We start from the raw sequence: 20938 nt of genomic DNA on the forward strand, positions 1-20938 counted from the left end.
TTAAGTCCATGAGTCTGTTTTTGGTTTTTAAACAGAATTTGTATCATTTTTTTCAGATTCAACATATAAGTGATATCATATGATACTTGTCTTTCTCTGTCTGACTGACTTAATATGATAATCTCTAGGTCTACCATGTTGCTGCAAATGGCATTATTTCATTCTTTTTTATGGCTGAATAATAAGAAGATACGATACACAATGGAATATTACTCCCACGAGCCCTTTTAATAAGCTTCTGGATCCAGAGACAGCCCAGGGTGGCTTGCCTCACCTTTGGTCCCAAATCAGGGTCTTTCCCCATCACTTGTCATCAAATCTTGGTTGGTTATTTATCTTGCTTCAAAAACTCATTCCCTGCCAAGGGAAAGGGTCATACAGACACTTGCTAGTTTGTTCATCTTCCTAGTACCCCCCTGAAACAGGTTAAGATGCCCTTCTAAAGAAGGGCTGTAAGAAATGACAGAAGGCTGGGGCAGAGGGCTGTCGTCACATGTGCAGGCTAACAGTGGCAAAAGGTACTTGGGGCTACTCCAAGAGCTCTCAGACTGTCCCCTGAACAGGCTGTCTTTTTGGAGTGAGACACTGGAGTATCTCTTGGTTTTCTTCAAATAAACCCACTCATTTAATAAAGTGTGATTTATTCCTACAACTGAGGTTTAAAATTTTCCATTTTGGATCCATGAAAGTTTAGTTCCTTGTGATAATCAGATTCTTATAGAATCATTAGAATAGTTATTTATAGGTAACCAAAGTCAGCTTCTGTCTGAATGAAACTTCTGCATGGACATTTCATATAACTGCAAATTGTTACTAAGTATGAAGCGTTCTGAGTATCACAAAGAGGAATAGGAGGAAATGCAAGATATGGTGATTTGTGTATACATGTGGCTGGTGGACTTTGAGAAGGGGGAAAATTAAACGAGGGGTAAATGTTGACAAAATGCCTCCTTTTTTATTGACCCTTGTCTCTCATGTGGCATTAAAGTTAGCATGGGGTGTTGAAAGTGCACTTGGCTTGTGTGTGGGAAAAGTTCACATTAATATGATATTCCTCAAACTTTTTCTGCTAAGATTGTAATTTTTCACACATCTTTTTATTTTCTATGAATATTTTCTAGTATTTTCTTCCATTTTTTTCTATTAAGGTATAGTTTACATGCAGAAACAGTCATCCTTTCTAGTGTAAAATTCCGCAGGTTTTGGCAAATGCATACAGTCATGTAACCATCATTACAATCAAGATAGAGAATGATTCCTGGGGTGCTTTGTAGCAGCTCCCTGTTTTCTGTCTCATAGTTTGGCCTTTTCCAGAATGTCATATAAACAGAATCACTAAGTATAGTGTATTTGAGGTTCATCCACACTGTTGCCTGTATCAATAATTCATCCCTTTTTATTGCTGAATAGTTAGTTATCTGGGTTATACGGTCAGCATATGTTTAACTTTGTAAGAAACTGCTCATCTACTTTTCAGAGTGGCTGTACCATTTTGCAGTCCCAGCAGTAGGGTATAAAAGTCCTAGTTCTACTGCATCTTTGTCAGCACTTAGTATTGTCAATATTTTGTTTGTTTGTTTGTTTAATTTTAGCCATTCTAATAGATGTGTGGTGGTATCTCATTGCAGTTTTAATTTGCATTTCCCTAATGACTAATGATATGCTTATTTACCATCCCTGTATTTTCTTTGTTGCCATGTCTGTTCAAATCTTTTGCCCATTTAAAAAAAACTTGGAATGTCTGTTTTTCTATTATTGAAGTTGGAGAATACTTTATATATTCTGATATTAGCCCTCTATCAGATACATAGTTTGCAAATACTCTCTCCCAGACTATGCCTGTCTTTTCATTCTCTTCATTTGCAGACACGTGTCATACAAAGCTCTCTTATTTTATTGCAAGCATTTCATGCCCTGTGGATTTCATGCTGTAACAGGATGACACTACAGGAAAGCATAGTAGAGAGTGAAGTATAGAGTTTGTCCAAGACACATGCAGAGAAATGGACTAGGAGAGGCTTACTTAGGACTGATTATTCAAAACCATTGTATTTGCCCACAGAGGGATGTTGTTTTTATTTCTAGTTGGTATCTAGGAACACAGCTTTCAATTTCAAGCCAGTTTAGTTTATAGTAGGAATGGGTTCTCTTGGCTCAAAGGCAAGAACAGTTACAAAGGAAGACCTGAATTCCTAAGAATGCAACCATGTTCTATCACGCATATGTGCGCACAGGAGAGAAAGCCAGACGACGGTCAGACAGAGACACGCATAGAAGAAGTTAGGAATGCAAGATTCAGCCCTGTATGACTACACCCCTGGGGCAAGAGGAATAGGAGCCATGACTCCAGTATTCCCTAAGTTTCTATTCTGTGCTTTGTGGGCAATGTAATGGTTTTCCAAAGGTAACTTGGATTATGTGCTAATTTTTTTTTTCCTCTTCAGCCAATTTCCTAATCCTCACATTTGGTGCTATTCCACTGTAATGAGTCAGATTAGAGAATGGAAATAGTTTTCAGACACTATGAACCTGTTTTAGCAGATCTAAAAAAACACTTTGCAATAAGTAATGAAGATGCCTATATGGTACCTCTCTTGATATTATTTATCATCAGCTACACTTCTTCGATATCCTCTTTAAGAGTGACAGTGGCCAGGGGGAATGACTGTTGGTTTTTATCCCTTTTGAATCTTAGGACTGCATTTTTCAACATTATTCACTTATATTTTATAAGATATAAGAACTCATAATTTTTTAATACTGAAAGGAACTGTAGAGAACTTCTAGTCCCTCTTTGTGGATAAGAGGATCTAGGCTCAGGATTCTAAAGGAACTTGTAATCTTGGAGCTAAGACAAATGGAAAAGTGAGCCCTTCCCAATCCTGTGTTCTTTCTAAGCTTTAAATCAAGGAAAAGCTGTCCAGGGATGGTGCCTAAAAGAGGATGTTCAAAAGAGCAACTCAAATAAGGTTTTGGGAGTGCCAGTGGATTTGAGTGTAAGGATAATTAAGAATACACTAGTGAGATCATTTTAAGAAGTTACATCAAGGCTACAGAGAAAGATATTAGGCTTTAAATTCACTTGAGGGATTAAGTTGTCACAGCAAGGGCTGAATATACAGCAACTAAGTATCTGAATAGATAGCAACTAGATATCAGCGCCGGGGGTGCTGCAGGAAGGTGGCCTGTGGTTGGGAGGGTCCCCGGTGAGTTCAGCCTGTGATCAGAGTACAGCATGTCCCTGCAACTACTCATTACCGGGGTGGCCAGCGCATGGACATCAGGATGAGGAGGGGTTTCTACTTCAGGCTCTGGTGTAGAAACTCATCCTCAGTTGCCTGTCAACTGGGAAACTTGTCTATCAAAGGAATATGGGAGCTATATTCCTTAGGAGTTGCTCAGAAGCCTTTTATAAAGGGCGCCAGCCCAAGTGCTCTTTAATCTCTGTTATGCGAGTGATACCTCAACCCATCACAGGGCCACACACGAGTGGCAGTGATATGTCACATAGCAGGAGCCCCTTTATTCCTGCAGCCTATGCTCAGCCAGTACCTCTCGGGTACTCACTCTGCAGCAGGCCCTGTACCAGCACTTTCTGTGTATTACATCGTTCAGCCCTTCCTACCACCCTATTAGGGAAGAACCGTTATCATCCCCATTTCACAGATGAGGAAACTGAGGCACAAGGGGCTTCAATGACCTGTCCAAGTTTACACAGATTGAATGCAGAGAAGCTGGGATTTGAACACAGGTCTCTCTATCTCCCAAGCCCAAATTCTTACCTAGCACCTCACGCTGCCCCTTCTGTTCACTCTGCAAATGTTTAATGCCTGGACTGCACCACCCTGTCCCGTAGCCAATAGCCTCACGTGGGTCCTGAGCCTCTGCAGTGGGGCTCGTGCTGCATGTTGGAATGATTATATTTTGGATATATTGGATTAGATGTAATATAGTATTAAAATTAATTTCATCTGTTTGACTTTTTAAAATGTGGCTACTAGAAATCCTTAGAAGCCTACCTCAGGCTCACATTTTATTTCTCCTGGAGAGCACTGGCCTAGATCCCAAGCTGTGTCCCAAAGGGGCCTGAGAGGCAGCCATCAAAGCAGGCCGCAGGTAGTGCAGGGTGCCCATGGGCAGCTGGTACCCCGCAGGGCAGAAAGGCCCATCTCCCCATACTGCTAAGAGATGAAATGAGTCCAAACCAACTTTTCCCGAGGAGTGTTTTGCAGGAGTTGAATAGCAAAACCAAACACTGTCAGTAAAATACAAGCCCAGGTATGTTCAGTATGTTCAGCAATATTAACACTGTTCCAAACAGATACACTGTTAATATTTTCTCAAGTTATTTCTCAAGTTATTGAGGTGTGCCTCAGTTTCCTCATTTATGAAGTGGAGAGGATAGTCCCTGTCTTATCTGGTTGCTGGGAAGAATAGTGAGGTTAATCCATAATAAAATGCTTCAAAGAGGGCCTGACCCAGAGGAAAGTGTTCAACAAACGTGAACCAGTGTTACTATAATGGTAGTTGTTGTCACTGTGACTGTGTGTAGTTGAAGGAGCTGAGGGATGTTGAATGAGAAGGGTATGGCAGAACCTTTGCGGGAAGTGTCCCAGCTTGTGCACCCAAGTCAGCAAAGTGACCTCCCCAGGTAGCTGGAGACACCCTCCCCTTAGGAACTAGTGGGATGACCCTCAGATATGCCTCCCACCACCCACCACCCACCATAGCCCCTTGGACTGCAAGAAGCATCTTGATTATTTTCTTCCAATGGCATCTCCTTCTCTCCCTGAGAGGAAGGCCCGTCCATACATTCCTCTTCATCTTGTTTTGTTTCCAGGGATTTTTCAGCCCCCTCATCAGTTGGCCAAGATCCTGTAAGTTTCCCAATTCCATGGCTAAACAAAATGTACACTGGTTTCTTTCCCGCAAGACTTCTCAGGCCTTTTAAAATGCTAATGCATATGGAGAAAGTCCCAGATGTGAATGCTGTGTAGTGGTTTACAAACCCACTTGGTTTGTTTTTGGAAATATCTTCTGGGACTCATGTTCCATCAGCCATTCTTGGGAAAACATCGTCCATAAAGGTTCTGGCCAGCCCCAAAGGAACCTTCTTGATATCTCTCCCGCCGCCGCCCTCTGCACCCATGTCCAGTGCCACTTCTCCCCCCAAAACTCATAGTTTGTCCAAAGAAATGAGCTTGGGGACGTGACCCTAGTCAGCATCTAGGCATTCACTGTTGTTTTTCAGGCTGTCAAATTAAGAACCCTTAAAAAAAAAGTAAACCCTGGTGATTTTCATTCATACTCTTTAGAGCTTTATATACACAGAACAATTCCTTCCCTTAGCTCCTTCCTCACCCAGTTCTGGAAACACATTGTTCTTTATTATTAGAACATTTGTGGGTTTTATAGCTGTTTTTGTTTTTATGGTTTATCTCTTTTATCCCCCCACATTGTGTTTGTTTATCCATCCTCCTCTGATGCCAGTAGACTGTCGCTCCTGTCCCTTGGAGTCCCAGTGTGAAGGCTTCACTGAGTAGCTCTCTGAACATTCCCAGTGGGCGCAGATCTTTGATGGGACTAGAGCAGAGGGCTGGGCACTGCCATCGGCTTCCACTTTTTGTTTCCTGGATGTTATCAGCTGTTGAGCCAGTTGAGAGGCGGACGTGTCTGTGGTAATTCTTGACATCTAATGCCATCTCCGACGAGGTCTTCTCACGTCAGACTGCACGAGCTTCTTACCTAGGTTGGAGGTTCCGTGAAAGCAGAGGCTGGTCTTTATGACTTTCCTTCCTTCCTCCCCTCCCTCCCTCCTTTCCTTTAGAAGATCCTTCCAAAAATAGAATTGCTTTGTTTGAGAAACCCTGACGTCAACATTCTAATAGATAAAGAGAGGATATTTTGCATGCTACTAGTAAAACAATAACAACTAAGAGTTATTATCACATTAAATATTATTGGATCTTTCCTGAGTGCCATGCTCTGTGTCCCAGGCATTTTCCATATTATCTCTTTTCATCCTCACTGTTACTCTTTAAGGGATGTACTGTTAGTGTGCTCATTTTACAGATGACAAAACCGAGGCTTTGAGTTAGGAAGTTGCCCAAGAAAGGCGGCTAGAGCAGCACTAGGGCAGGAACGTGAATAAGGGCTGGTCTGGCTACAGAATCCAAGTGTGGAACACTGACGAGTCCTGTCTGCCTCCTTCTGGCTGTCAGGTCCTGCAGGAGCAGAAAGGGGACTTGCTGCAAACCTGGCTCGCCAGTCCTCCCTTTGGTCCTGGGCTGTGATTCTCCTGCCCGCTTGGACCACGAGGTCACAAGGTGGCTCAGTGCCTTAAGGAAATTCAGTTAAATTTTGATAAACCGTATGAGCATAGAGAGCAATAATTAACTTCCCAACTGTGAAAGTTAACATTCAGATCTCCTTCACTCAACCCTGGTGGGTGGGAAACACTCAGTGAGTAACTGCAGAGAAACCGGGCCCGGATGTAATTTTACAGAATAGTTCTAGTTATTTCGTAATGTCACATGCATTTGATTGCGTGGCAATGCGAAATGAAGCTCATTTGAAACATTTTTTACCAATAAATAAGCAAATATTGTTCAAGTTTTAGGCTGTAAGATTTTTTTTTAATAATGATACCATCTTAAATTTTTATAATACTTTCTTTTTAAGAATAAGCCCCCAGTTTTATTTTTGTTTTGTAATCGCTGTGGTTTCTTTCAACGTACTTAGCTCAGCGCATTGCACAGAACAGAAAAGGTGCAAAAAAATAATATTTTAAAATCAGCTTATAATTGACCAGTAATTTCCTATATACTTTCTTATTTAATTCTCCAAATAGCCTTAAGGTGGAAATAGCTGTTTATATACCCACTTAAGAGATCAGGAAACTGAGGCCAAGAGAAGTGACTCAGAAAAGAGCATTTAAGGATGTAAACAGCTTGTCTTTAAAATTGTTATTTGAAGCCAAAAAAATTGTTTTTAAGAAGAACACTCTCCCTTAAATGGTTCCATTTAGTTCTAACTCACCATGACTTTATAACTGGCAAAAATAGAGGAAAAAAATAATATTTATTGATTGCTTCTTATGTGCTAGGCACTTCACCTGTATGATCTCCAGTTACTTCTTTGAAATAGGTACTGTTCTTACTCAGCTTCGTAAGTAGAAGAACTGACGGTGAATAGTAGTCAGTTATTTGCCCAAGGTCTAATAGGACTTGAAATTTGAGCCCTTTAGAGCATGAAATCTTAGAATAGAGGCTGTTTGTGGCAGCATAAGCATCACTGCTCCCACTTCATAGTCATAAAGGCCGAACAGTTGTAAAAGCCAATGTTGTCATGTTCTTGGAATAAAGCATCATAATTGTGGTACCTATAAGTTGGCATGAGGAAACACACAACTGCAAGATAGAACTTACTAACATGCATAAATTTATTCACATGCATATGTGAGGATTCAGATTGTCAACTATTGTACCTTTCTCTGAATGCAAATGTGCATTTAATTCTTGGAGATACCACGTACTTTTTTTTAAAGTTAAGTCTGGTTTTTTGTTTTTTTTTTCTTTTTTAAGAGCAGATTTAGGTTCACAGAGAAATTGAGAGGAAGGTGAGGAGATTACCCATCTGTCCTCTGCCCCTGGGCATGTACAGACTCCCCACTGTCAACATTTCCCATCAGGAGCTACATTTGTTACAGCTGATGAACCTACATTGACATATGTTTATGACCCAAGTTCCAGTTTACATTACAATTCCTCAGGTGTTGTATATTCTGTGGATTTGTACAAATGCAGAATAACACATATTCATCCTTATGATATCATACAGAGTATTTTCACTGCCCTAAAAACCCTCTGAGTGCTCTGCCTATACATTCCTCTCTTGCCCCAACCCCCTGGCAACCACTGATTTTTACTATCTCCATAGTTTTACCTTTTCCAGAATGTCGTATAATTGGAATCATACAGTATGTGGCCTTTTCAGATTGGCTTATTTCACTTAGTAATATGCATTTAAGATTCCTCCAAGTCTTTTCATGGCTCGAGAGCTCATTTCTTTTTAATACTGAGTAATACTCCACTGTCTGGATGTACCACAGTTTATTTATCCATTCACCTACTGAAGGACATCTTGGTTGCTTCTAAATTTTAGCAATTATGAATAAAGCTGCCATAAACACCCAAGTGCAGGTTTTTGAGTGGATATAAATTTTAAGCTCCTTTGGATGAATACCAAGGAGCATGATTGCTTGATCATACATTAAGAATACGTTTAGTTTTGTAAGAAACACCCAAACTGTCTTCCAAAGTGACTTGTACCTTTTTGCATTCCTACCAGCAGTGAATGAAGGTTTCTGTTGCCCCAGTTCCTTGTCAACAATTGTTGTTGTTAGCATTCTAGATTTTGGTATATCGTTTTTTGTATTTTCTTGATATGTGACGTGGAACATATTTTCACATGCTTATTTGCCATCTGTATATCTTCCTTCATTCAACATGCTACTTTAAGATTTGAACTAGACCAGGTTGGTCATAAGCTATTTAGTTAAGTCAGTGGATTAAATTTTGAGGATTCCTTAAAGAAGAAGAACCAAGACAAAACGCTTTCCTATTTCTGAATGTTATATTTGAACTTCAAGAAGAGGCATGAGGATGGTACAGTCACTATGGAAGACAATGTGGCAGTTCCTGAAAATATTAACCATAGCATTACCATATAACCCAGCAATTCTACTCCTAGGTATATACCTAAGAGAAATGTAAATATAGCCACACAAAAACTGGTATGTACATGTTTATAGCAACTTTATTCAATTGAGTTGTTGAACCCAAATGTCCACCAATTGATGAAGGAATAAATAAAATGTGGTATGGCTATATAGTAGAATATTACATGGCAATGGAAAGTGATAGAGTACTGACACATGCTGCAGTGTGGATGAACCTTGAAAGCATGCTTGGTGGAAGAAGTCAGACACAAAAAGCCACATGTTGTATAGCTCCATTTGTATGAAATGCAAATCCATGGATACAAGACATAGGTTAGTAATTGCCAGGGGCTGAGGGGAGAGGGGCAATGGGGATTGATGGCTAATGGATACAGGGTGTCTTTCAGGGGCAATAAAGATACTCTAAAATTAGGTAATAGAAATGATTACCCAGCTCTCTGAGTGCACTAAAAGCCACTGAACTGTTCATTTTGAAAGTGTGATTTTTGTATTCTATAAATTATATCTCAATACAAGTAATAATAAATGTAAAGCTATATATGGGTGAAAAGAAGAGCAAAAAGACACAGACCATTTATACTGTGCTTTCTCCTAGGGTGAAATTTCATTATGTAGCCCATTCTGATAAAACTATTAGGGAAGTGACATTGAAGATTTGAAATACTAGTCTCATTTCCATTATGCTAAAAGGTCACTAAAGAGACATGTAAATGACTTTTTTTTTTATCCTAACACTGTGTGTCCCTCGGTGGAAATCATTCTCTGATGTTAACAATTTCTTTTCAGAGGATAGAGAGTTAAATAGATATACTAGTTACATTGTCTATTTTTTCTATTCTCTGTAAAAATGTTACTCCATATGTAGTCATAGTGAATATTTGCATCTTTAAAGCTCATACTATTTTTAATGCTAAATTCAAAACTGCTTGTTAAAATGGTTAATGTGGTAGCAATTAGTTGGTCTGATTAGGTCAATAAATATTCTAACTTTGTTAGGATAAAAGATCCGATGGGCAAGACTGGGAAGTATACATTAGAAGATGTTGCTTTTGATTCCCAAGAGGTAATTTTATTCCTGCTTTTTTATACCACGTAAAGCATACTGAATTGTTTCTTTGATACACAAATTAGTGGTGAATGAAATGTTTTCCAGGTATATTAGAACTTACATGGGTTGTTCTCTGTTACAGTGTTTTCTGTTAGAAATCTCTTTTAGTGATTAATGCCTTAATTTTCTCAACTGTGCTACTTAAACAGTGTATCTTTTTCCCAGCCAGTGCCTTGATTAGTCCTCAGGTATTTCCATGCCCGAGTCCCCTCTGATGATTCTCTGAGAGATGATTTCCCCTTAGTGTTCCAAGGAGTGAATTATTTCCAGCATTTCCTGAGTGTTTTTCTCACTGCAGTTGTTCTTCTCTCTAAATAAACCTGATAAATCAAAATATTTATGAGACGAAAGTAAAGATTATTTGCTTTTCACAAACTAAGTGATATATTTTCTTTTTAAGCAGCTTTCTTGAGATATAATTCACATACCATACTATTATCCATTTAAAGTGTTCAATTCAGTGGTTTTTGGTGTATTCACAGATGCATGCAACCATCATCACAGTCAACATTAGGATATTTTTATCACTTGAAAAAGAAAACCTGTACCTATTAGCTATCATATTCACACTCTGCCTTCAGCCCTAAGCAATTACTCTACTTTCTGTCTCTATAGACTTGCCTATTCTGGACATTTCATTTACCTGGAGTCATATAATATGTGGTCTTTTGTTACTTCACTTTACTGATTCAGTAAAGTTTATCATAATGTTTTATAATGATAAATTGACCGAAATGAAGGGAGAAATTAAAAATTCAATGATAGTAGTTGGAAATAGCAATGCTCCACTTTCAGTGGTAGTTAAAATAGGCAGAAGAGTAGCCAGTAAACAGAACACTTGAACAACACTGTAAACCAATCATACCTAACGGGTATCTGTAGAACACTCTGTCAAACAACAGCAGTACACACATTCTTCTGAAGTGCACGTGGAACATCCTGCAGACTAGACCGTATGCTAGGCCATAAAACAAATCTCAGTAAATTTAAAAGCACAGAAGTAATGCAGAGTATCTGCTCTGACCACAGTGGAATGAAATTAGAAATCAGTAACAGAAAAAAAAAAAAGTGGGAAATTCATATATATGTGGAAAGTAAACAGCACGATCCTAAATAACCAAAGGAGAAGTCAGAAACTATTTTGAGATGAATGAAAATGAAGACACAACATATCAAAACTTACAGGATGTAGCTAAAGTAGGGAAAGTTATAGCTATATTTTAAGTGACTCTATTAAGAAAGAAGAAAGATCTCATATCAATAATCTGACCTTCTACTTTAAGACACTTAAAAAAGAGGAACAAACTAAACCTAAAGCAAGCAGAAGGAAACAATAAAGACTGGAGCAGAAATTAATGAAATAGAGGACAGAAAAGCAAGAGAGACTTTAAAACCTTTGAAACTTCACTGATGATAATACATTGTATTAAAATATTATAAAAGACATTAAACAAGGGTTATTTGTTTTTCATAAAATAAGTGACGTATTTTAATGTATTAAAAGACATTCAGTTTTCAACGGGGCTTCCCTACACCTTTTGTAAAAAAGCAAGTGTTTGTGAAAATATCCACTAGGCATTGTCTTTTTTTCCAATTCAGATTCAGTTTAGAAACTGTCAACCAAAGCATGAGCTCACTGCAGTTCCCAGCTCTTGCACAGTCTTGCCTGATGAAGAGAGCCCTTTTTAGGGAGTTGATCAAATCCTTGCCTGGTTCCTCAGACCACCTCTTCCTGTATATGACATTGGACAAGTTGGTCAATCACTTTGAAACTTATTTTCCTCATTTGTAAAATAGAGGTAGTTTTCTGAGTCTGAGAGGAATGAGATAACGTAACAAGATTACATATGAGATGGCATACTTAAAAGAGCCTAGTTCAGTATCTGGCACATATGTAGTGCTTGATTAGTATCTATTCTGTAATCACTGGTGATTTAAAAATGGAACAACAGCCTAATTACCCATATGGCATAGAGATGCATGTGTGAATAGTCTTGAAAGAGAGACTGGAAGAAAAATAATCTAATGTTGAATCCTACCACGTACCAGGCTCTGGGCTAGTCATGTTAACTATAACTGCACCACATAGGACTTGTTTGACGGTTTGGGCCGATTTCACTATTTTAACAGCTGCTAAAACACTCAGCTTGGGCAAAAGACACATCCTGGCCCAATCGATTGTTTTAGCAATAGGTTACAATGGTTAAATATTTGAGCCCTTCAAATATGAAACCACTTATAGTTTAAATTCTTTGTTGTTGTTATTGCTGGTGTCATGAATTCTGTATCTTGTGTTTAGGAAGGCATACTTCTTTAGTTGTGTAGTTCTGTTGCCCTGTTTTGACGACAGACTAGCGACATTAAAGCTTTAAAACCCATTTATGATTTGATAGGCGAGGTAAGTGATTAAATTCTGTTTTTACTCCAAGCGTATTTTGGCAGACACTTTTATGTTTACTCTGTTTATTGTGTGATTGAGGACTTTGAAATGGAATATTTTCTCCAGCAATAGAGGCTTCAAACCAAGTTCGAGATCAGTGCTTCTCAAAATGTTACCATGAATGTGAATCACTTAGAGAGCATGTGAAAAGGAAGCTTCTGATTTATCAGGTCTGGAGTGGGGCCAGAGAGCGTACATTTTAAACACACTTCCAGGGGTCGCCAGTGCTGCTGGTCCATGGACCACACTTGGAGCTGCAAGATTGTGTAGAATCCCAGAGGCACCTAGGCAGGAGTCAGAAATGAGGAGAGCTCCTCTGACATTGTACTCCCTATTCATACTCTCTGATTAATCTACTTCCTTAACTGAGCCCTCAAATAAATTAATTAAAAATTTGGAGGCGTTGAATATCAGTGAGTCTGTTGTTACATTTCATGTGTTACAATGATTAACTATGGTAATTGAATAATACCTTGTCATGCATTTTCTGTAGTTCTTTTGTACTGTCTATTAGCCAGCCCACCTCTCGGGCCTCTATACTGTATCTCATTGAGTATCACAAGCGATGTACACGAAGCTTGTCTATTTCCATTCTCTGGAGTTCTGTAGCTGCTTTGTTGGCGCTTACTCCATCGGTGGCAAAGAGCAGTGAAAGCGAACCACTTAAATCCCAACCAGACTTTTGTTACCAAATTGAAAAAAAAATCAGCAATTGTTGCCCCTAAACTCAAGCCTGATTTTCTAATACCTTAAATGAGCATTTCTGAAAGTTTCCAGGGCAACTAATTTCAAGTCCTGAGTCATTTAGATGAGGGTGCAGATTGAGTTTCACCTGGAGAGTCCAGAGCGTGCCGAACTTGATTTTGTATGTAATTTGACTACAGAGGCATCATTTTAAGATGTGGCAAATTCGATTCTTCATAGGAAATAGATGTGGCTGGAAATGTGATGTGTGCCCTCTGGTTTTTTTACAGAACACAAAAATAGTCACAGGAAAGACAGGAGGAGAATGAGGACGAGAAAATGGGGAGAAAGGAGCAGCCTGGCTGAAGATGTGGCCGTATTAAAAAGCAGCCTAGCCACCAAAGCGCTTTTTGCCTATGGTAACGAGACAGACAGCACACGGGAAAAGAGGACCCACAGAAGAACAAAACGTTTTTTATCCTATCCACGGTTTGTAGAAGTGATGGTGGTGGCAGACAACAGAATGGTTCTATACCATGGAGCAAACCTTCAACACTATATTTTAACTTTAATGTCAATTGTAAGTACATTCAAAGAAGGTGATTTATGATGTCCCTACATGTGCCATTGGGGAATGGGTTTCCACCCAGTGCTTTGGAGGACCATTCAGGGCTGGCATTTCAACCATTCAGGCAAGTGGAGAACATAGGATGAGTCACTGGTTGCCTCTTGATAATGACAGTCATGGGTTATCAATTTTGAGTGTTCACTCTGTGTTAGACAATGTGCTTCTTACTTAAAAGGCATCATTTCTAGTCCTCCTGGCAACTCTCCTAGGTAGGATTATCATCCCCATTTTGTAGATAAGAAAGCTGAGCCTCAGAGGAGTTAGGTCACTTGCCCGTGGTCATGTAAGCTAGTAGGTGGCTTAGAGACTACATGTGACCTCTAGCTTGTCCAGCTCCCCAAACCAGTGCTCTTTGACATATGGACTTGCACAGCCAGGTGTGGGTCTCCAGTAACACTTTTGGATCCTGATTGTGGATCAGAGTCATTGGTCGACTTTTAAAAATATAGCAGCCTGCCTCGGTCCCCCTCCCTGGGATTCTAATTAAGTAGCCTTAAGGTGAGGTGTAAGAATCTCTCACTCTATATTTCTGCTCTCATTTGGAATTGGAAAAGTAATAAATTTGCATGATTAAAAACAAATCCAACAGAACCAGAGACTATTGACAAAACTTAAGTGTCCTTCCCTACCCAGGCCTCCAGGTCCCTTCCCAGAGGCAACCACTGTGACCAGTTTTTTTGCACACATTTATAATCAGCACTGCCCAATTAGGAACAGAATGCAAGCCACATAGGTCATTCTAAATTTTCTAGTAGCCATGTGGAAAAGAAGAAATGAGTAAAATTAATTTTAATGAGGTATTTTATTTTACACCCAAATATAATCATTTCAAAACTTTAACTTTTTATTTACCTTTTCTTCCATACTGAGTCTTCCAAACCCAGTAGCTGTTTTGTACTCACAGCACATTTCCATTCAGACTGGCCACATCTCTAGTGCTCAGTAGCCAAGTGTGGCAAGTGGCAGCCATATTGGACGGCGCAACTCTGGATGTTTCTTAGGCAAATATGAATGGATATACTTTCTTTTTTCCAAACAGAAATGGAGCGTTCTCATATATGATTTTACGTAGTGCTATTTTCTTGAAATACTGGAGTTTGTTCCATAATAGCTCAAATGATCTGCTTTCATTCACTTTAAGCCTCAATATAGCATTCCTATTAATTCATCCTAATTTATTTGAATGGCACTCTACTTCTAATAAATTCCCCAAATTAATGGGAAAAGCATCCATTTGGGAACATTGATTTGGAGTTTCTTCTTCCTTCTCTGTGGCCCATGGTTCTCCTTGCGTTTCCCCTCACTGCCGGGAACCATGCCCTCTGCTCTCCACCCCAACCTGCCTCTCCTCCACACCCCCTCAGTCCCCCTTCACCATGCTCTGATCCAGGTGCCCAGCTCTCTCTCGTTTCCTGGAAGAGGGAAAAGAAAGCCTAGTCAGGCCTGGTACAGACTTAATTCCATTCCTACCCCATAAATTCAGACCTGTCAGGAATTTCATGATGAGCCTGGACTTAGGGTGCAATTGACCTAGGCTGGGAGTTCTGGCTCTGCTACTTACCCCTGGCTGTTTAGTCTTGGACAAGTTGCTTAACTTCTCTGAGCCTCAGTTTCCTCATTTATTGACGAAAGATTATAATAATAGCCCAGAGTTTTGTTGTGGGGACTAAATGCAAAGGCATATGCAGTTTCCAGCAAGGATCTAGTCCACAGTAAGCATTTAATGAATGTTAGCGTTCATCATGGACAATAATAATGAAAAAAACTAAACAAAAACAAAAACAGTCTACCAGGTTGTAGGGAACACAAATGGTTGGTAAACATGAGGAACAGCAGAATTAGCAAGCATGTGATCAATGTGAGATTCCATAAATGGCAATCTGGGACTCCAACTGGGATGAAAAAGCTTGATCAAAAATTAATATCCATTGTTTTGGCACAAAGAACTATTAAGTACATGGCAATGTGATTTCCAAGGAAAACACCTTGAAATTTAAACTCGTTTGCATTCATTCCTATCTAAAGCTGCCATCTGTGAATTTTTCAGAGACTTTTAAGAAATGTTTGCTGACTGAATGAAAATTCACAGCTCCAAAATGCATCTGTTGCATGAAACGTAAAAAGAAGTGAAGCCCAACATAAGAAGTGAATTGCTTATTGCTTACCCAGAGTTCACAATTAACTTTGAAAAATTTATCTCGGTTGCAGGTAGCCTCTATCTATAAAGACCCAAGTATTGGAAATTTAATTAATATTGTTATTGTGAACTTAGTTGTGATTCATAATGAACAGGTAATCAAGTTTTTTTCTTCTTTCTTCTATCTGTATCCGAAACGGCATATCTAGTTGACGTGGGTACAACAGACCAACCATAATTCTTTTCTGTCTCTAGGAAGGACCTTCCATATCTTTTAATGCCCAGACAACATTAAAAAACTTTTGCCAGTGGCAGCATTCAAAGAACCATCCAGGTGGAATCCAGCATGATACAGCTGTTCTTGTAACAAGGTATATGGATGTCTTATTCCCCCAGTCTCCTAGCTTCCCATCAAGTTGATGGGATAAGGTCATATATTCCTGGTAGCCCGCTCTTACGACAGAGTTTTTCAGCCTCATCACTATTGACATTTTGGACCAGCTAATTCTGTGTCGTGGGGACTGTCCTGTGCACAGCAGGATGGTCAGCTGCATCCTTGGTCTCTACCTGCTACCTACCAGTAGCATGCCCCCCTCTTAATTGTGACAATAAGCAGTGTTGTCCAGAGGTTGCCAGATGCCCTTCAAGGGTGCATAGCAGGAGGGCAGACTCAGCCCTGGTTGAGAACCACCAACCCATAGCTGCCAAGTAGGGGATAAATGTGTTAGGCAGGAGTGAAGGTAAACGCCCTTACCAAGAAGGTACCTGCCATTCAGGTTACCGTGCAGGATATAAATTCAGGGTTGCCAGCTTTTGTGATTCTGCAAGAAGGCAGAAATAAAGATTTTGTTTGTTTGTTTTTTTGAAAATGTGAAATCTCCCAATTTTTGAATGGTAGCTTCTAGCTCAAAAGTATTTAAAATGCTGCATGGGGCAACAGAGAGGTATGCTGGCCAACTGTGCCTTCCATCAGCCCCCTCTGAGATGGTCACACTTTCTCTTAAGTGAATGTAAGGGAAAGGCATTTAGAGCCTTCTCAGAATGTTCATTAAGAGGGGAAGGGTATAGTTCAGTGGTAGACTGTGTGCCTGGCATGCATGAGGTCCTGGGTTCAATCCCTGGTACCTCCATTAAAAAAAAACAAAACACCTAATTAACGGCTCCCCAAATATACAGTGCTGTATGTCAATCATATCTCAATAAACTGGAAGGAAAAAACATTTTAAAAATTAAAAAAAAAAAGACATTGGCACATTGTATCTGACTTTACTGCTAATTTAAAGAAAAAGAAAAGAAGAGAAACTAGAACCACTTGCTCCAAGGTCTGAGGAATAAGTCCTGGTTGGAGAGGTTGCCCCCTTAATCTTGGCTACCCCTTTGGCCGAAGGAGACCTCTCAATGTAGCTTTTAATCTGTAAGTCAATGATTCCCAAACTCTTTTGAGTTGCAAACCCCTGATTTTGTGAATTTGTTTTATGTAAAGCCCCCTCCCCAAAGTGGTGTTGTGGTGACTGCCTGGAAGATTCGAAAATAATTGCTTGTATTGACATTTGCTTTTTGGTGTCAAGACCCTAAGTCTGCTTTGCTTTCAGACAGGATATCTGCAGAGCTCACGACAAATGTGATACCTTAGGTGAGTCCGCTGTGCGTATCCTCTTTGGCTGTAACAGTTGACGACATGTTTTTCTTCCAAGCCATGATTGCTTTTTAAAGTAAATCCTTGTTTTTGTTTTTTTCATTTTTCCCCCCTTCTAATAGGTCTGGCTGAACTGGGAACCATTTGTGATCCCTATAGAAGCTGCTCTATTAGCGAAGATAGTGGATTGAGTACGGCTTTTACAATAGCCCATGAACTGGGCCACGTGTACGTTTTTCTTTTCCTTATTTTCATTTAATTCAGAGTGACCTAAAAAACTCTCGTTCCTTCGCATCAGGGACCATTCACTGGACTTTAGAGGGTGTAAGGTGCTTCTTGAGTCATGGTAAAGTTGCAGGGTTGAAGGGCTTGGAACCTCAGTGGGAGAAATGACTTTAACTTTGGAAAGCTGAGGAAATGCAGTGCATCCTCGTCAGTCAGAACTCGTATGTTTCTGGCTTAACTGTACACATCTTCTAGGCAAGATCTAATATGCTCCTTTCCTCCTGGCAAGGGGCAGGCTTTTCTACCCCATCCACTGAAGCAGACAGCATATTAGTTTGGAGAACTTGCCTGACTTCACATCTTTGTTTACAAGGGTCCTCCACCATTGCTGGGAGCCACACGATTTTCCCAAATCCAGATCATTCCTGATTCTAGTTATACAAGCCTGTCATTCAGATGGGAACAGAGATAGCCCTCTTTCAGGGGAAAAAATGAACAAAGATACAGAGAAGAAAATATTACCTAATTATGGTCACTAAGTATCTGGTCATTATGAAACTGGCTTTTCCTTTTTGTTCTTTAGAGACAGTTTGGTTAGAACATGGGATGAAACAGTATAAATTTACTCAGAGTTATTCTGATTTTTGATCTGCATTATTTTCTTTCTAGAATGATTACATTACTTATAATGTTTTTGAAATAATTTTCTCAAACGATGTCATTAGTATCACATAGATGGATGTCAATTTGCATGTAAAATGCTAACTTTATTTAGAGATAGCGTCATCCATTAAGCAAGCTTTTTCATTCAGCAGATGTTTTTCAAAGGCACTTTATGTGCAATGTACTATGCAAGGTGTACATACAGATAATCACTAATTCAACTGAACATATAATGAGCATATTTTAAAACTAGTGCCTTTCAAGCTTATTTTAAGAGCACACCCCCTCCTTTTTTCTCCAGAGGAAATATTGTCAGATGCCCAATGTTTAAAGAATAAAAGAGGCATGACTTTCAGTTAAGCTACTGTGGCAGACCAGAGTCCTGCTTCGTCAGCTGCCTCCCTGTCCTTTTGGTTTCTGAAATACCTTCACGAAACTCCAGGATTTCTTGGAACTAGGTTTGAAAACTATTGGTTCCACCAGCATTTCCCAAAGTACAGGGCTCTAACACTGATTCCAAGAGAATGGCCCATAGCAGGGGGAAAAAAAAGAGTTTTATAGTCTAGTGATGTAAAATTTTTTTTATTAGTCCAGCCTTGCTTGGAGCCTCAAGCCCAAATGGCATAAAGTAAAGGCTCTGACAAGTCCTGTGTTGGTTTTGTTTAACGTGGTTTTCCCAAACTTATTTTAACATAATCTTCGGGGGATTTTCAGCTATTTGTTTTACATGAAATCTAGTAAATTACTTTTGACCTTTAAATCAGAGGTGTAGATCTGACCATGAAGAAGAGGGTGGCATTTCAGTGGGGCAGCTATTCCAGCCCCAGAGAATGGAATTGGGAGAGTTACAGAGGTAGGAATGTAAAGGCAAGAGTTCGTGTTGTCAACACACTAACATTTCCCCCCACAATATGGCTAACAGAAATATACTGTTTAAATAAATATAATTCATTCCCTATTAATTCTTTTCCCAAAAAGAGTTTATAAACTCCTTTTAGGTAGCCAGTTAATAAAGTTGACATTTTAAGAAAAGACAGAATTTTGAATTGCAAAAACTAAATATTTTTAGCTATAGAGGATGCCTCCATTCACAGTTAACAACCATCTCCCCCCACAAAAGCCACATTGTTGACATTGCTCTAGGAGCTTTCATTTATATTATCTACCTTCATCTTTGTAATCCCCACCAGGTAGGTATTATTTTGTTCTTGTGTTTGAGGTATTAAATTACCCAAAGTCTGGTAGCTAAGTTTTGTTTTGATGTTTTGTCTCATATAGTTAGCTTTGTTTATATTTTAAGAAAAATGAAAATCCTTTTATTTAAAAAAAAAATTGCTACTGTGCTTTTGTAGCAGATTTTCTGATGAACTTTTTCAAAAGTAAGTTGTTGCAGTCGTGACTTTCTGATCATATAAAACCCAAGAGCCGACTGGGGGAAATGCACCCAACTGACCTTATGTTGGTTGAGCATGATTGGATGCTTCGAAAATAGCTTCTCCCTTCTCATCCCTGCTTCATGGACACCCAGAATCTAAGAGTTAGGGAGAATTTGGGAGGTAATTGTGTCTCTGCTGGATCCAGAAATCCTTACACAGGATTCCTGATGAGTCTCCCACAGCTTGTCTCCCAGGAGGGAATGTAGTTTGTATACATTTAGAATCAGACAGAGAAGTACACTCCATGCCCAGCTGCGCCACCTTAGTAGCCATGTGACCTTAATCAAATAGTTAAACCTCTCTACAACTCAGTCTCCTCTTCTGTAAAATGGGGATAGCAGTAGCACACCACTCATTGGGTCAAATAGGTCATTAAATGAAATAAAGCACCTAATGCATCTAACACGCTGGCTGGCGTGCTGTGAATGCTCAGAAAGTCTTGGTAATTATTTTTCAGTAAGTGCTAGATGAATATTTATTATTCTGCAACCCCTGCTCTGAGCAAATGTGCCTGACACTTGAATGAAAATAAGTTTTGTGTACACGATGAAATGAACTGGGTTTTGTCAAGTCATGATGGGGTGGGGAATAAACACCAGCTCCTTTGCACCAGAGAGAAGTAAACACGGAAGATTTGAATGCTTTGCTGGTATTAGGTTTGTTGACATAGGTATTACACTGACAATGCAGCTGGGATTTAGAAACCTGGGCAGTCATTCTTTTAAGAAAGTGGACTCTTAAACATCAACTACTATTAAGTTCAACCAAGACAGTTTGAGTTTTCCCAGCTCACGTTTTCCATCTGGCAATTATTGAGGGGCCCAAATTTTTAAAAGAAAAAGGAAATCAAACTTAAGAGAAATTATTGAGCTAGAACTCACAGACTTTTATTCCCAGCTTTTTACTTTCATATGAAGCAAGTCTATATACTTATGTCTGACTCACTTGTGTTTGTATTTCGAGATGAACTAGTGATGGGGGTTCCTCCCTCAGTGCCAAATTAATCATATGCATCAATTTTGTGATTGGGCAGAGTCACCCAGAGAGGTCAGCCCTTGTGAGCCTGTTCCCCAGTGGATGGGAACCTGAGCTGGGAAGGGTGTGTGGGTCAGTGGGTCGTAGAGCTGATGTTTCTGGATTGAGAAATGCATCCTATCACTTTTCCCCCCACTTCCTCTGGGTAAGCCAAGAATGGCAAACATGTAGTAATGCTGCTGCCGAGTTCCCTCCCAGGCCCAGGT

General features: G+C 39.6%; 1 protein-coding gene across 5 annotated transcripts in view; it reads left to right on the top strand.

The window, feature by feature from the left end:
* ADAMTS9 (ADAM metallopeptidase with thrombospondin type 1 motif 9) overlaps positions 1-20938 on the top strand; it is a 164128-nt gene that overhangs the window by 14441 nt on the left and 128749 nt on the right. For all 5 annotated transcript variants that reach the window (XM_064496342.1, XM_031470683.2, XM_031470686.2 and 2 more), the window contains exons 4-8: positions 13263-13552; positions 15809-15892; positions 15993-16108; positions 17330-17370; positions 17496-17601. In XM_064496342.1, coding sequence (XP_064352412.1) covers positions 13263-13552; positions 15809-15892; positions 15993-16108; positions 17330-17370; positions 17496-17601 — 637 coding nt within the window. The remainder of the gene's footprint in view (positions 1-13262; positions 13553-15808; positions 15893-15992; positions 16109-17329; positions 17371-17495; positions 17602-20938) is intronic.

This window comes from Camelus dromedarius, chromosome 17 (genome assembly GCF_036321535.1).
Source record: "Camelus dromedarius isolate mCamDro1 chromosome 17, mCamDro1.pat, whole genome shotgun sequence".
Taxonomy (NCBI): Eukaryota; Metazoa; Chordata; class Mammalia; order Artiodactyla; family Camelidae; genus Camelus; species Camelus dromedarius.